This window comes from Doryrhamphus excisus, chromosome 13 (assembly GCF_030265055.1).
Source record: "Doryrhamphus excisus isolate RoL2022-K1 chromosome 13, RoL_Dexc_1.0, whole genome shotgun sequence".
Classification (NCBI taxonomy): Eukaryota; Metazoa; Chordata; class Actinopteri; order Syngnathiformes; family Syngnathidae; genus Doryrhamphus; species Doryrhamphus excisus.
This window is the reverse complement of record NC_080478.1, coordinates 14,555,425-14,571,715: the sequence shown is the minus strand read 5'-3', so window position 1 is coordinate 14,571,715 and position 16,291 is coordinate 14,555,425. Positions and strand designations below refer to the sequence as shown.

Below are 16,291 nucleotides of genomic sequence, written 5' to 3'. Positions count from 1 at the left end.
ATTGGTCTCAAAGTTCAGGCTGCAGAGAAGCTTCGTTGTGTTGGTCTGTGATTTTAAAATCACACTCACTTCTGCGCCTTCTTCAATAATTTCCTGGTCATCTTGAGAATGGGGTCAAAAGTAGACCATTTTTATACTAACAGAAGGGAGAACGCTCGACACAACGGTAGAGTAGCACACTTTTTTCAAATATTTGCGGTCAAGTTCAAACACCAAAATATTCAATTTAAAAAGGACAAATATGTCAATGTTTTTAGTTAACAGATTCGGTAGCTTAAGTTCCTGTGTAGCAAGGGTGTCTAGATGTTTTCCATGTGGGGCCACATACTGAAAAAATAATATATTATAATTTCAATGTAAAAACTGCATTTCAGCTTTGTGATACAGGTGAAAAAGCACATCATTTGTATGCTTTTCCCGGTTTTGCATGTTTGTTTGTTTTTTTCCAAATATTTAAACTTTTTTTAAAACTTTTTTCTCTATAATTAATCTTGTAATACAAATACTTTATTTTTATCATGGTCTGACTTTATTCCCATCATCTTATAAGTTTTTCCTGAACCTGATTTTCGAAAAATACTACTTTATTTTGTTTTGTTTGTTTCTTAGAATATTACGACTTTTGAAAACATCATATATTTTTTCTTTATTATTTCAAATCTGTACTCTCATGTTCTTTTTCCTTGTTGGAACACAACTTTTGCATTTTTCTTTTAAAATTACTGCTGGTTTTCTTGTTAAATTACATTTTTTAGAATGTTCCTTGGGCCAATAAAATAAACAACCGTGAGCTGCAAATATCCCCTGGGCCACACCTTGGACACCCTTGCTCTATAGTTGGATGTCAGTATGTAAATATTATTTCCCCCCAGTGGGTCTAAAAACCCTGTTTGCAGAATGAATACCATCTATAGTGGCAGATTTCAGTTTGGAGCATAGCACAGTGTGCAGTGTATTATTATGTGGTTACACACCCTGCAATATGGCCCTGCAAAGAGCCTGGACTCACACTGAGGCTAGAGAGGGTTAAATGGGGATCCACTTGAGATCTATAAATACCAAAGACTTGCAATTGGAGGATCAATGATGATGACTGTGCTGCCATAGCAACAACATGCAGGCTAAGGCAAGAAGAACACCAGGAGCATGAATCTTGAGGCATAATGCATCTCATGAGAATTGTGCAAAACAGCACAGAAAATTGTGAAATTAAATGAATAGATTGAAAGTTTTTGTTAACATACTATTAATAAGGAACTCCCGTGTTCTCCCCATGCTTGTGTGGGGTTTCTATACTCCAGCTTCCTTCCACATCCCAATAACATGCATGTTAGTATAATTGGAGACTAAATTGTCCACATGAGTCCTGGTATTGACTGGCGACCATGTTCAGGGTGTAGGCCTACCTCGCCTTTCACTCAAAGTCAGCCAGGATAGGCTCCAGCAAAGAAATTTAAGGACAATAATGATAACAACAAGTAAGCCTACTGTATTTGCTTAAAATCTAAACACACCATCTTACTCTACATATCAAAACAATTAGACAAAATACATGACATTGCCACATAAGTAAATAAAGTCTAATTTCTAACCTCTTTCTAACAGATCAACTGAAACATAATTTCCAGTGACAATTATTATAAAAATACCAACACTGCAAGCTGATTGCGTTTCATTCTCCACAAAAAGTGTTTGAGGTAATTACCTTTTCTTGTGTCCAGAGAGCATTAGTGCAGTGGATGAAAGTCAGCCACACAGTAATTATGAAACATAAAGGCATTAAAGAAGCCATCTTTTGTGTCGCTCTTATCCGCATACTTCTCACTGCACTGGAAAAGACTTCAGATCATGTGAAAGGCAGCAGGCAAGACTCGTCGTTCAAACATCGTGTGTGTGCGTGTGTGTGTGTGTGTCCGTGTCCGTGGAGCTGCGCCCGTGTGTGTGTGTGTGGAATGTATTTTACTGATAATGATCGTATATTTTCCCCATCAGATCAACGGACAAAATAACATAACAACATCCTCGTTCTTGGACTACTGCAATATACTTTTTTTAATCTGTATAGCAAAGCTAATTTTTTTAACAAAGTAGAATATATCAAAATATTTGTTGTGTATACTTGGATATGCTATACACAACAAAGTATACACTTCAGCTTCATAATGTGCGTACTTAGATCCTGGGGACTCCAATTTTTTCAGTGTAGTGCTGTCCCAAATTGACTACTGTCGTCACTCACTTACCGGAAATGATCATATTATTGTGCATCGCCACCACTGGAGTTAATCCCTCCTCTTCCGTCACGTAGCCAAGATAGCTTTAGGGCGTGGTGTGTGCAACATCCGGGTACCAGCGGCGCACTGCATTTTGCGGTACTGTACTACTAATGCACTCAGAACGCTAAGAGTAAGTGTCTAAGTGTGCGATTTGGAACGGAGGCAAAGACAAATAAAAAAAAGTGAAAACCGGCCCTGTGTATCACGTGGCTTCGTTTCCACGTGATCAAACCGGAAGTGTGCGCCAAACCTCAACGTGTTCCTGTCACATTGCAGTGTTTTGCCGCTAAATTATTAGAAGTATCTTGTAGTAGTAGTTATCAGTGTTTTAGCTGCAATGAACGAGGAAGTGTGCTACCTGAAGGCAGAGCTAAAAGAAAAAGAGAAAGAGATTGTAGCTCTCAAGAATAAACTGGCCATGCTCGAAAAGGTACAGTAAGTTTCGCTATTGAAGTAAACATGCTTTTTTTCCCAGCTTGATGTCGTATGATATCCAAAATAATATGACTTAACAAGTTACTACTTTACACACTGCTATCCAGCTACTGGTTACTAGGCATACAGGTTACGCTGTTGAGTCGAATATATGCTGAAATAATGGGGAATCGAACACGAATCGCACTAGATACTGTATATAACATTAAAATATCCTACTTCCTTACGAAGATATGAGCAGTAATGAGCTTTTATGGTGACTTTATCGTAACAGAGACAGAATGTTTAGTTTTTATCCAGAAAAAAAACTAAAATACACACCTATAATATTAAATACATTTGTATGGAATTGGTATTTGTATGGTGTTTGTTAGAGACATGCATTTAGGAACATCACATGGCTACAGCGTTTAACAGAACAACAGAGTGAGACCTCTTGTGATTCCTACAATGGCTTTGTTTCTGTGGGGGGAGGCGGGGCTGCTAGCATACACACACAGAAGTGCAGCAAGGGAGCCTTGCGAGGAACAGTTAAGGGTAATGTAGTAGACATTAGGAGGAAAAAAGATTATTGCAAAGCCAAAGTTGGTGAAATGAAAAAGCATGTTCAGTAATATATTTACAATATATGTTACAATATAATCTCACCTCATTCTCGTGTTATTTATATTTGGTGTTCTAGAAGAGTGACAGCTTAGATCCAGTGCTACACGACAGAGTGACACCTCTTCCTCCACTTAAAGCCAAAACTGCTCTTTCCAACGAAGACACCATGCGTTACAGTCGACAGCTCCTCCTGCCTGAGCTGGGTGTACAAGGTAAGAATTCTTTTGAGACACCATCCACTCACTTGTATGCCACAACACAATGAATTATGATTCTTTATAGGACAGCTGAACCTATCCAAGACCTCGGTACTGATTGTGGGATGTGGAGGACTTGGCTGTCCTCTGGCTCAGTATCTAGCAGCAGCAGGTATAGGTGGGTAACTGATTCACTCAAGTTTTACCCCTTTCATTACTTCACAGGTCTAATGACAGCGCTGCACATCACCCTTGAAAGAAATTGAACATGAGTGGTTATTAATTGTTATAATCCTCACCAGGGCGCCTGGGCCTGCTGGACTATGATGAGGTGGAGCTCAATAACCTGCATAGACAAGTGCTGCATGGGGAGGAGAACCAGGGTCAAGCGAAAGCTTTGTCTGCTGCCAACGCAGTTAGAAGGTGATATCTACACAACCTCACATAATACCGTCACAATTGTGTGCAAGCCAATAACTAATGTGCAGGAATCCCTCCTTCATCACGGTGAATTGAGTCCAGACACAACCATGATAAATGAATTCCCGCGAAGTAGGATTCCGTATTATTACACTGAATATTTTCATAGAGTGTAGACAAGAGACTAGACTTGTGTGCTATCTTTTAGCTAGATCAACATATTCAGTTCATTTTGAACTCTCAATACATACAAATATGTTTTATTTATCACCCTGTTCTGTCATTTATATTTCTCTTCATTAAATACAGTAAAATGGGCACATTTCAGACATAGTTGTTCATGTAGATTAATCATGATTAATTAATTTTAAAAGAAAAAATGTGATTAATCAGATTAAACTTTTAAATCATGACAGCCCTATTATTTAGACAAAAAAGTCATACAGCATTTGTTTAAATATACATTTTTTAGTAATAGATCATATTCAACCATGAAACAGCATTATTTATGAATACAGTAAAAATGGGCATGTTTCAGGTGTAGTTGTTGGTGCTGATTAATCGTAATTAATTAGTTTAAAACATGTGATGAATCTGATTAACATATGTAATAATTTGACAGACCTATTAAGTTAGACAAAAAAGTTATATTTGATTAAATCTACTTTTTTGGCAATAATAGACGATATTAAACTATAAAACAACATTATTTATGAATACATTTTTGAGAAACCATGATAGGTCATTCACAGCTAGGAGACCAGGGTTCGGTCCCCGCCCTCGGCCATCTCTGTGTGGAGTTTGCATGTTCTCCCCGTGCATGCGTGGGTTTTCTCCGGGTACTCCGGTTTCCTCCCACATTCCAAAAACATGCTAGGTTAATTGGCCACAGGTATGAATGCGAGTGTGAATGGTTGTTTGTCTATATTTGCCCTGTGATTGGCTGGCGACCAGTCCAGGGTGTACCCCGCCTCTCGCCCGAAGACAGCTGGGATAGGCTCCAGCACCCCCCGCGACCCTCGTGAGGAAAAAGCGGTAGAAAATGAATGAATGAATGAATGATAGGTCATATATATCTATACCCCTCACCACAAAGAAGAGACCACAAACTTTTTTTGATTTTGCGAGGGACAACTGTATTTCAGCGGCACCCACACAAAGTATTTAAGTAGTGTATTTTAAAACTGCCAAACTGGTCTCAAATAAGAAATGCTGGTTTTATTATTAGTGAATATTCCATATTTAATTGTATTGAAATGCTTGGGACTCTAATTGGTATGCCACCGCTTTCCATTCTCAGCACAAGCCATAATTAGGTGTGTATTTGACTCCAGTGTGTGTAACTATTTTGTAAACATGTTATTTCAAACACAACCTTTGGTGCCTCTCCACCCCTCTGCTGTGGGTAGTATACACAAAGTGTAGCCACACGAGGGTGCCATTTCACTACTAGGAAGCATCAAGGATAACCAACTCCATCAACATATTCAGTTTGTTCAGATTTGGAATTCATTTCTTCCACAAGAAAGTATACTTAAAATTTTAATGAAGCTATAGTTCAAGGTTTAAACTGTCTCCATTGTTAAAACTTTATTGGCAGTTTTACGTTATTGGGAAGTGGAGAGGAAGGGTTACTGCTTGGGCGTTCACATGAAAATGTCATTTTTTTTAACCTTAACTGTAATAAAAGTGTAAAAACAGGTTAACTGCTGGGAATGGTACAGCTTAAAAAGAATACGTTGTGTACTTGCCCTTAAGTATGACGTGATATATGCAGAGGGAGATTACATTCATAAAACCGAAATGCAGGTTTCTGGTGAACATCATGTTCTTCTTTTATTATTACAGGTGGTCCTTGGGTTTTCATAGACTGTGATGGAAGTAGAATTTTGGTGCAACTTGAATCTTGGATCTAAATGATACCGAAATTAACTCTGAAATCACTCACAATGTACACAGAACACACAAGGATAAAAGATACATTAATACAAGAATTATCTTCATTCATTCTACCGCTTTTTCCTCACAAGGGTCGCGGGGGGTGCTGGAGCCTATCCCAGCTGTCTTCGGGCGAAAGGCGGGGTACACCCTGGCCTGGTCGCCAGCCAATCACAGGGCACATATAGACAAACAACCATTCGCACTCACATTCATACTTATGGACAATTTGGAGTCGCAAATTAACCTAAAGGAGAAAACCCACACGTGCACGGGGAGAACATGCAAACTCCACACAGAGATGGCAGAGGGTGGAATTGAACCCTGGTCTCCTAGCTGTGAGGTCTGCGCGCTAACCACTCGACCGCCGTGCCGCCCACAAGAATTATCTGAAACGACAATATAGTTATCATTTCAATAAAAGCCAAAAGCCCTAGCAACCTTTCCATAACAATAATAATTTGTCCTTTTTAACTGGTACTCGACGAGAGTGTTGTGTTTATGGACTCCAATTACGTTTTTAATTAGTCTATGGGAGCACGTATAAGTCACCACGAAATTATAAAACTTTGAACATCGTAAACCAAGGACCACCTGTACTGTCATCTTCACCTGAGACAATAATACAGGCACAAAGTTATTGTTACTCTTTTTTATATGCTGAAGACGTTCTGATGTGTTTTGTGATTCGCTTACATCTCACTCGACATCCTGTTTTGGTCAAACACCTGTGGGTGCATTTGACGTTGAGAAGTTACACTCTGCATGATTGCATGAATGTTGTGATATTTTGAATTGTTGATTCACTACCTTTTGAATGTAACCTCACAGGTTAAACTCAAGAGTGGAGTGTGTCCCTTACCACCTTCAGCTTTCATCTGAGAACGCCATGCAGCTCATTCAACAGTATCCTTCATTGTTTAAGAGCTCTGTGTTAGCTTCCATTCAACTTTAATTGAGACGTATTGCTTATTTACCTTAACTGTACTGACCCCATGTATGATATTGTGGCCGATTGTTCAGATAATGTCCCCACTCGTTATCTTGTCAACGATGCCTGTGTGCTGAGTGGAAAACCTCTAGTATCAGCGAGTGCCCTGAGAATGGAGGGACAGGTAAGACATCAGATTTTATAAGTCAACATCTACCTTCTTGTTCTGATAGTTTGTTGTGTGTAGTTGTCAGTGTACAACTACGACGGAGGCCCTTGCTACAGGTGCCTGTACCCGGTGCCACCACCCCCGGAGACAGTGACCAACTGTTCTGACGGAGGGGTGCTAGGAGTAGGTAAGTAAAGCTCTTTTTTTCCCAGAAGCAATTACAATTATGGACAGACGTGTCTTTCTACACCCTCTTCAGTCTGTTAAATGGTGCTTGTTGGTTAAATGTTCCATTTATCTTTAAGTTCCAGGCATAATGGGCTGCTTTCAGGCACTAGAGGTCCTCAAAATAGCCTCTGGACAAGGCTGTATCCAACCTAAACTCTTTGTGTACATTTCAGCATTCCTTGATATGAATATAATGTCATTTGATAGCAACACATTTAGGCATGATTACTATATTTCCTCCAATAGAGTCCAGGAGTGTTTCAGTTCAGTAAACGTAAGGACTATTTGGACAAATGTTTATTTAAGGGTGCAGCTAGACACGCAAGTGGTCATTGATTGATTTAGGTTTTATCTTGTGCACTTTTATTCATGATTCCCATCAATAATACAATGTATCTTGAGGTAAAAATCATAGTTGCCTATTTGATTTTACGCTATTGCAAGCAAAGTATATGCACAAGCTGTAAGAACATGCAGATTTTGGTTCTATTTGTTACAGATCTACTAGGTTCGAATCTCCCATGGGCATCTCTATGTGGAGTTTGAATGTTACCTACCTCCTTCGATGCATGGATTTTCTCTGGGTACTCCGGTTTCCTCCCACATTCCAAAAACATGCAAGTTAGGTTAATCGGCAACTCTAAATGGTCCATATGAATGTGAGTGTGAATGATTGTTTGTCTGTATCTGCCCTGTGATTGGCTGACAACCAGTCTAGGGTACACCCAGCCTCTTCCCTGAATTCATCTGGGATAGGCTCCAGCATAGGCACAATGCAAAAGTACAATTTGCTGCATTTAAGTATGCTCGGAAATCCCAGAAAATACAAGCAAGTAATTGAACCATGTCTTGTATTACATTGCTATTTGAGCATCCAAGTGTTTATAGTAAATAACAAACCCAAATAAATGTCTGTTACAACTTAACCAAACATGGCAGCTTCCTGCGGCCAGCAACTGGTAATGTTTGACGCTCAAAGTGCCAGATTTCGGTCCATCAGATTGCGGCCTAAGAAGTCCAGCTGTGCGGTTTGTGGGGAGCAGCCCAGTGTAACCCAGCTAGTGGACTACGAAGCCCTCTGCGGGTCCGCCGCAACAGATAAGGTTGACCTTGATGTTTTGGATCACGAGTTGACTCATGATTTTTTGTGTCAGAGGCTATAGAACATTTTGTTTTTTTTTGCAGTGTCGCAGACTCGCGCTCCTGTCCAGAGATCAGAGGATCACAGTGCAGGCGGGTAATATTTGTCCACTGCATGCTGGTCTGCTTTAGTGCTGCATAGTTGTCCCAAGAAAATGAACATACTTATTGCGACTCAGCACTCACCCGTCCCTATAATGGGAACAACATAAAATGTGCTAGTGAATTTTCCACACTAAAAGAACAAAGCTCTGTGTTTGGCTTGAGTAGTATAGCAAGTGGATTACATGCACTTTTATTTTTCCACTTTTAAACAACCATTAAAGGCAGAGATGGAGATTACACTCGGGCTCCATTTAGAAGCTGTTTTGTTTCCTGAGATTTCAGGAAAAGCTGTTATGATCATTTACAAATCATATCATTACTTGCTATGACTCATTTACATTTCCGTATTTAACTACAAGATGTAAATCAGTTTTCCTGAAGATAAGACTTATCTTGATGACTTATTTCATGTTATTTTGTGCATTAACAAACATTTCCCCTGCTATTTCAGGATTATAAATACATTGTGGACAATTCCGAGCCACATCTCTTGTTGGATGTGCGCCCTTTTGTGGAAGTGGACATATGCCGTTTACCTGGCTCGCTCAGTATCCTTCAGGTGATGGGAGACATACATCAAGTCTCTGTGTCGTGATGAAACCTCATTTCTGTGTTACTACTGTGGTCCCCTAACATTGTTGCCAGACATTCCGCTCTCAAGTTTAGAAGAGAGGAGGAGTGAACATATCCAGTTACTTCAGGAGCATATCCGCCAATTGAAACACAAGACCGGTGGTATCAACTGGCCTCCAGGTAAAATGACAAAAACGCCACTTAAGTCAACATATGTTGTCTGAAATGAAGCAGCATGCAGAGGCACTTGTCCATATTCACAGTCTGCTGTGTGCTTTTATTTTGGACCGCTAAGTAGCAGATTGTAATTGGGTTGCCAGGTGACCCCTTTTCCAAAACAAGTGTGGCCAACCTGAGCAGCTGGCATGCTTTGGAGGAATGAATATTAAAAACTTTTATTTTGGGCCCATTTCGTTGGTCCATGATGTTTCTTTAGCAGCGAGTTAAATTTAGCTGTATAGTTTTCAACACCTATGTTTTATAAAATACAAATTTGAATTAAGATGATAAAAACAGCCTTCCTCGTCCTTTTCAGACCGATGGCAAGTGCAGGCTAAACATAATGTTCCTCTGTGTAATTTGTTAAACATGTCCGAAACCATACTATAATAAAAACAAAACACAGAAAATATGACCCATGATAAAGAAACTGCATACTCAATATGATTATGTTCTGTGTTTAACTCTTTTGCTGTATTTTTGTCCCTAAACGTTCTTATAAAGATACATAGGAATGTCATTTATAAACCGTCTCTGTGTTTTCCTTCAGTGTATGTGATATGTAAGCTGGGCAACGACTCTCAGAAGGCTGTGCAGGTTCTACAGAAGATGAGTGGAACAGAAGTGGACAATATCTCAGCCAAAGATGTCTGTGGAGGCCTGATGGCTTGGGCGCAGAGGATAGACCCCACATTCCCACAATATTAATAATGTAATATCTTTTTATTGTTTTTCTGGAAAATAAACATTGGCTTTTTAAGGAATATTCATCATTGTGGTGTTGTGTCTGATTGTTCAAACAAACCAGGCAGAGTGAGATCAACATTGAAATAGTGATGGACATTTGTTTTGTAATTCTAGCAATACATAAACAATAAGGGTGCCTTTCCGGTCCAGAGAGGAAGTTGAGATAGTAGAAACATCTAATAAGTTGGAGTTTTTTGTCCACGTGTAGCGTTAATTGGCCAACGACCTCACCCCAGCCAGAATTCCATACATGCCATTTAGCTTGAAGTTAGCTTAGGTATCGCTGACGCATGCTCATAACATCTGTATGATTATTTTACAATCACAAACAGATCCAGATTGCCTGAATCAGTATTTCTTCGCCAAATCGACTGGTACAAATAACGGAAAAGGTGTGCGCATGCGTACTGGAATTTGCACTATCCGTGGCGCCATTGTTTGACGGAGTTGTAGTTTACGTTTTCCTGTCTACAATAGGAAGTCAACTGCACGGAAACTACAGAAAGACTACAACTCCCTGCGAACATAGCGCCTCTTTTTTCCTTCCCTCTTCGCTCAGGGGGAGTAGTCACAGCTGGAAGGATAATAAGATGCGCATGAATTTATTATCTGAAATAAGCGCTAAAAGACATCAAACGGACGGTTCGGTTGGTCTTAGCAAGCCTTTACGGGAGTTTTCAGTTGGTGTGCGTTTTAGTCAAGTTACGCTTTCATTTGCGACTTTCAACAAAGTGCAGGTTAAACTTAAGTCGTCGCTTTCCTTAGTTGATGGAGATTCAAAGTTTGCTCGGTCCACTCGCATTGGAAAGAAATGCCTCCTTCGCTGACTGTGAAGGTAAAGTATCACTTTTAAAAGCATTTAAAGCGACGTTTGGCCTGAAAGTGGCAACAAAGTCATACTTTATACGTGCATATTCAAGCTTGTTGAACTTTTGTTGTTATTGTCTGATCTCGGATTGTGTTCTAGCAGCAGATTAGTTGTAGGTGGGAGGAGTACAGATGTTTCAACGCCTCAGTTCCAGATGTTAATGGCTTTTGAATTGTTGAAATATCGGGATGATGTGCTCTTTCACTTTTAAAAAGGATCATAGTATGGTTTTCGAACTTTTCATCCATGCTAAATTGCTCACCAAATGCTTTAAAAAGTAGCTGCTATCATTATAACAGACATTATTTCAAATGATGAATTGTAGTTCCTTCAACATAGACGTTTTACTACGGGCAGTTATGAGAAAGAGCTGGAAAATGAAGCTGTGGGGCCTTTCATAACGATGTGATGTAAGAATAATACAGCAAGACCGGGTCAACGAGCGGCAACGTCCAAACGCTCCAAACACAGAAATGATCCATAACCAAAAACACCATAAAACAGATGCACCAAATAAGAAATACTGTAGTGACATAAACATTGTGGGATCAAAGCAGATGCAAAACAAAAATGCTGCAAATGTTAAAACACACACAAACCCCTGCATGAAATGTTGCACATCACAAAGCAACGTTTTATCATGTAAAACATTTACAATTTACATAGCTAATGTTAATGTTACAATGAGACCACTAAGACTTGGGTTTAACAACATGTAAAAGATGCAATCCGTCTTTTCAAAAGTTAGCCAACGCCATAAAGACGGGTCGATTTCTCAGGTCTGGCTTCCCTGGTGGCCTGGTGAACCATGGTTTGGTTCCATGACAAGTATTCTAAAGATATAAACACAGTTCATTAATGTACTGTACGTAATGGGACACACCTATCCCCCGTAGAAAGCCCACTATTAAAACACCTCCAACAACATTTGATCATTTTACATACATGCTGTAACCATGTAGCAACAGGCACATTCATGAAAACATGTAATACTCAGTGTTTTGCTATACTTTGGTTGTTTTAAGCATTCCCGGAACTTTTTATTCTGGGAGCATTGTTTTCGCATAGCACCATAGAAATGAACGCTACACCTAGTGCTAACGTTTCCAAACTTAAAAGCAAAAACACAACAAATTTGCCCGCAGCTCCAAAATGTAGTGTTACCTTTTGTGGTGAAGCTAGCAGCTAGGCGGTTTGTAGCGAGTAGGTGTGGAGTGGCAAGGTGTCACTACGCCTGTGAAGTAGTTCTTCAGCGTAACAATGATAACAATAATAATAACAATGTCGCTGTGTAGTGGTTGACATGCAAGGTGCATTATGTAAATAGAGCGTTGTTGGCATTTTTTTCCAGAAGGTACATGCATTCTTAGTGTTCCCTTTTTAGCTCTTTTTATATCATTAGAAAGCACAGAAAACAGGAAGACGTGTTCAAGTGTCATTTAAGGATTGTACTGTATATGTTAGCAGCACAAAATGTATTGTTTTTAAACCAAAAAAATAATAACACCACCAATTTCTTTGTGTAGGTTAGCAATAATGGTTTAAGAGAACAGATTTAACAAATAAATGTCTATATTTGTGACAAAAAACTGTCATTTGTTCTGAGTAAGACAGGCCTTTAGGCTGTCAATCACCGCTTTGTCATAAAAGAGATGTTCAAGACAAAAAGGATGTGAAAACTGATGGATGGCGGTTGTTATATTCCTCTTGATCTGTGTGAGTAAAATCATATGCATTTCCAAACACTGCTTTTGTAACATATTATCCTTTTGTTGTGTGCGAGTGTATTAATGGGTTGGGATGTGGTATTACACGAGAGCGGGGGATATAACACTTGCAGTTTGTGTCCTCTAAACCGCTGCATACAGCAGCTTTAATGTTGTTAAATATTTAGATTGTGAACACATTTTTTTCTTTTGGTGACAGTCTTCCCGTGGTCAGAGTGGATCGGTGACTTCAGTGAAAACAAGGAGCACCACTTCAAGATATGACGTCTGTGATATTACGGAATGTTCAGAAACGATTTTTCATCTGGTGAACAACTGTGCCGTGTGGGACCACTGATGCCTCCTGATTTATAAATTCAAGTTGACATTCTGGAAAAACCATACAATACTGACTCACTGAGACCGATGAGTACCAAAGATATTCCCCAGCAAACATCCCGTCACGCAACCCTGTAGTATTCAGCTTTGCAAGTTGCCATTGGAAAAAAACCAATGTCTGCCTCCTCTCCCACATCCTTACCTCGTGCCTACCTCCACTCTCTCCATCCGCACCACCCGACCTTGCCGGCCATTCTGTCCCCATCCCCGGCTGGACCGCTTTACACGCGGCTGTCCAACGGAAGTCACAGTGCCCCGAGCCCCACCAACTCTCGTAGCTCTTTCCATGGGGTGTCCTTCCTGCTGCAGATTGGACTGACCAGAGAGACTGTGAACCTGGAGGCCAGTGACCTGTCGCTGTCCGCTGTCAAGGACCTGGTGTGCTCGATAGTGGACCAGAAGGTAAGAATCTCATCTAAAATGTAAAATGGCTGTTTTTGTTTATATATTCAGTGACATCGAACATCTCCTGAAGTGAAAGGTTCCTCACAAACACAATCCTAGCCACCGCTACTTTGTTTTTAAACCCAAGCAGCTATTCTGAAAGGCAGCAGTGGACCAACATGCTGCATCAGCATGTGTTTTGTCAACTTACCATATTCATCTATTGAGGTGTTCCAAAACAAACATCTGGGCCTCCTGCCCTGAGACTGACACAGCAAAAGCGCACACACACAATAAGCTGTGGCGATCCGTCTTTCTCATGACAGCCTCATGGTGACATTGCATTTTCATGCAAATATCCCGAAAGTTGCACAAACACGCTAACTAGCTACTCTGCAGCACTTGCCAAATACATCTTCAGCATACAAAATGGACTGAACGCAACTTTCGTTTGTAACATAATATGTGGTACCAACAGGTGCAAATATTACTGGAATGAAAATTGGCTTTCGAAAAAGTCGTTAAATGACAGCATAGCCAAATTTGCATAATTATCTGTGACACATACATGTGATTGTAATGGACGAAACAAATATTGAGAAGTACAAATTAACTTTCTTCTTTGGCTGCTGCTTGTCCCTTTTAATACTCAATCATATTTAATCATGTTTTATGTCACAAACTGAGACCGCATGAGTGCTTTGAGAGTGGGAGGGGCCCACAGCAACACCCGGTGCTCTTTGAGAACAGGGATACGTGCTTTTATATGCGTCTCTAAGGCTATGCTTACACTGTAAGGTGGGATTTTGTTGGAATTTTTGGGGCCAATACAGATATTGGGGGCGGAAAAAAAGCTGATAAGCTGATATATCGGCTAATATATTAAAATATATTAAAATAGAACCTTAATAGAAGTGATAGAAGGTGCTAAACTTTGTTAAAATGTAGCTACTTTCAAAAATATAAAACATATATGAAATTACAATTAAAAGCATTACTTTGAACATTTTGAAAATTATTTCCATGAAGACATTAACTTGTGAATGCATGAGCCCCTGGAAATCCTGCATGGATGTATGAAGTGAATTGGGACACTGTGTATATCTGCATATACACGTAGCTTTATTTCACTTGAAAACAAAGTGTAATAGTCTTGAAGTAGAGGAGTATAAACAATCAGCTGACAAACATGGAGTTTGGTGGTGGCCTATTTGTTGCGGTTGAAATTGAATGTATGGGAAACACTGTTTTACCGGGCAGCCATATTGTGGTTGAATACATCGCTGGCGATTTGAGCTCGTTAAACACTGAGATACAGCAGCTTTTTTTTTTCTGTTTGCACTGTAAAGTGTTCAAGAACTGAAGACACTGACAGTTAGGCATTTTTATAGTGAAATATTTGCCATTCCTGCTTGGCATATGACTTGAGTCTGTGGGACTTTACAGCATAGTTTCAATATTGCCTATGTTCTTTCACTCTACAGCCACTATGTACTTTATGTACTTTATGAATTCTTACTTTATGTTTTTAGTATATTTTATTTATGGACTAAATCCTGTTAACTGTAGTAATGCAGTAATGTAGTAAGAGATAGGACAACGCTGAACGTGTTGTGCAGTTGACTTGTAATAAACCTGAAGTGAACATCTTTCAATTATGTAGTGTTTTTCAAGGTTGCCATCCCCTTTCCTGTTTATACTGTATCGCTAATGGCTTGTTGGAGTCCGTGCATACTTCATTCTGTGCATGTATGTGATTAACACTGTGCAGACGATGTTTAAATAATGAGAAGGCATTGTATCCATACGTTGTATTTTTTTTTTTTTTGGCCTCTTGTGTACTTCATTTGTAGCTGTAATTATCATTGTCTGCATAAATGAGGTGGGCGATTAAACAATGCACTTCAATCAGCCGCTGAGACCTTAGTATTTGGGCAGTTCAGTTACATTATGATGATTAATCAACAGGAGACAATGTAAATGTGTTGCTAACTTGATGAGCATGGGGGATGGGGGTTTGCTCTTTTGGTGGTTTCAACTTTTTTGCTCTTGTCATCAGCTTGCATTCATTGGTTAGTAATATACAAGTTTGTACTGCAGAGTCTCATCACTGCACACACATCATGGATACTATAATGCAGTGGTATTGCGGCAATAATATGGAACAGGAAAAGGGTGGAACAGATCTCTGAAAGGAAATTACTAGTGCATTGTTACATCTTTATTGAGTGAAATATTTTCATTCTTGCCATTATACACAGTATCTTCATGTAAAGGTTCACCCTGGGTCTTAATACATTGACTTTCCAATACCTTTGGGACAATGACATGCTTTCAACTTTGTGGGAACAATTTAGCAACGGCCCTGTTCTCTTCTCACTGCTCTCCACTGAAAGCCATGCAAGGATCAGGTTGGTGTAGAAGAACTTGAGCCATCAAATGCATTCCTGATGAACTACTATTTCTCCATTCAAAAGTCAAGATATTCTTTCTAACATGCTCAGTTATACATCTGCAACCTTTGACCTCACATGTTGTCTTCTGATTGATTGGACAAAAATTCCCAAAGAACTCCGCAATGTGCCCAGCCTTTCCCAGATAGCGGACACTATGACTACACTTTCTCATTATACAATAAATTATTGACTGTATTGCTGAACATACAGTAAATCATTTTACATTATAATTTTGTGGACATCCTTGCGACAGAACATGTCCAGAACATTCAACCACATTGTTGTGCATTTCTTCTATTAAACCATGCTAAATACAGTGCACTGCACCAGCTGCCTCATAAAAACCAACCATATGGCTTTGATATCTGTGGAAATTATGACTGCAGGCCCTTTGTGTTTCACTCCATCTTTGATCACGACCAGCAAAATATGCATTGCAATGGTGAACCTTTTCTCTCATGTGTTGCATTTTTACCTGAAGACCGCTAAACATA

At 39.6% G+C, this 16,291-nt stretch overlaps 3 protein-coding genes across 10 annotated transcripts in view; 2 read left to right on the top strand and 1 right to left on the bottom strand.

The window, feature by feature from the left end:
- Positions 1-16,291, bottom strand: part of qpct (glutaminyl-peptide cyclotransferase) — a 122,520-nt gene that overhangs the window by 7,959 nt on the left and 98,270 nt on the right. The window contains exon 1 of one of the 2 annotated variants that reach the window (XM_058090060.1): positions 1,706-2,193. The exons of the other annotated variant lie outside the window; for it this stretch is intronic. Coding sequence (XP_057946043.1) covers positions 1,706-1,816 — 111 coding nt within the window. The 5' untranslated portion in view covers positions 1,817-2,193. Of the gene's footprint in view, positions 1-1,705; positions 2,194-16,291 lie in introns of those variants that run through there. 2 annotated transcript variants of the gene reach the window in all.
- Positions 33-9,996, top strand: mocs3 (molybdenum cofactor synthesis 3). 6 transcript variants are annotated; one of them, XM_058090057.1, is made up of 15 exons: positions 47-166; positions 1,606-1,697; positions 1,839-1,864; positions 3,394-3,529; positions 3,600-3,692; positions 3,817-3,937; positions 6,704-6,782; positions 6,874-6,987; positions 7,051-7,159; positions 7,278-7,340; positions 8,140-8,303; positions 8,386-8,433; positions 8,897-8,993; positions 9,091-9,198; positions 9,788-9,996. In XM_058090057.1, the coding sequence occupies exons 4-15, from the start codon at positions 3,484-3,486 to the stop codon at positions 9,943-9,945; spliced, it is 1,200 nt and encodes a 399-aa protein (XP_057946040.1). In that variant the 5' UTR covers positions 47-166; positions 1,606-1,697; positions 1,839-1,864; positions 3,394-3,483; the 3' UTR covers positions 9,946-9,996. The 6 variants fall into 6 exon arrangements, 5 of the variants coding, with proteins under 5 accessions (XP_057946037.1, XP_057946038.1, XP_057946040.1 ...); XM_058090054.1 differs by lacking the exon at positions 1,606-1,697 and having other exon boundaries at positions 33-166; XR_009132333.1 differs by having other exon boundaries at positions 1,606-2,706; positions 8,897-9,004; positions 9,788-9,934.
- prkd3 (protein kinase D3) overlaps positions 10,451-16,291 on the top strand; it is a 34,815-nt gene continuing 28,974 nt past the window's right edge. The window contains exons 1-2 of one of the 2 annotated variants that reach the window (XM_058090052.1): positions 10,451-10,819; positions 12,779-13,359. In XM_058090052.1, the coding sequence (XP_057946035.1) occupies positions 13,072-13,359 (288 nt within the window). In that variant the 5' untranslated portion in view covers positions 10,451-10,819; positions 12,779-13,071. The remainder of the gene's footprint in view (positions 10,820-12,778; positions 13,360-16,291) is intronic. The other variant, XM_058090051.1, reaches the window with a different exon arrangement.

Coding starts and splice junctions, on each gene's coding strand:
- mocs3 (XM_058090053.1), top strand. CDS start 2,614: ATGAACGAGGAAGTGTGCTACCTGAAGGCAGAGCTAAAAGAAAAAGAG. Junction 6,988..7,050: donor CCCTGAGAATGGAGGGACAG/GTAAGACATCAG, acceptor TGTTGTGTGTAG/TTGTCAGTGTACAACTACGA. Junction 7,160..7,277: donor CGGAGGGGTGCTAGGAGTAG/GTAAGTAAAGCT, acceptor TTTATCTTTAAG/TTCCAGGCATAATGGGCTGC.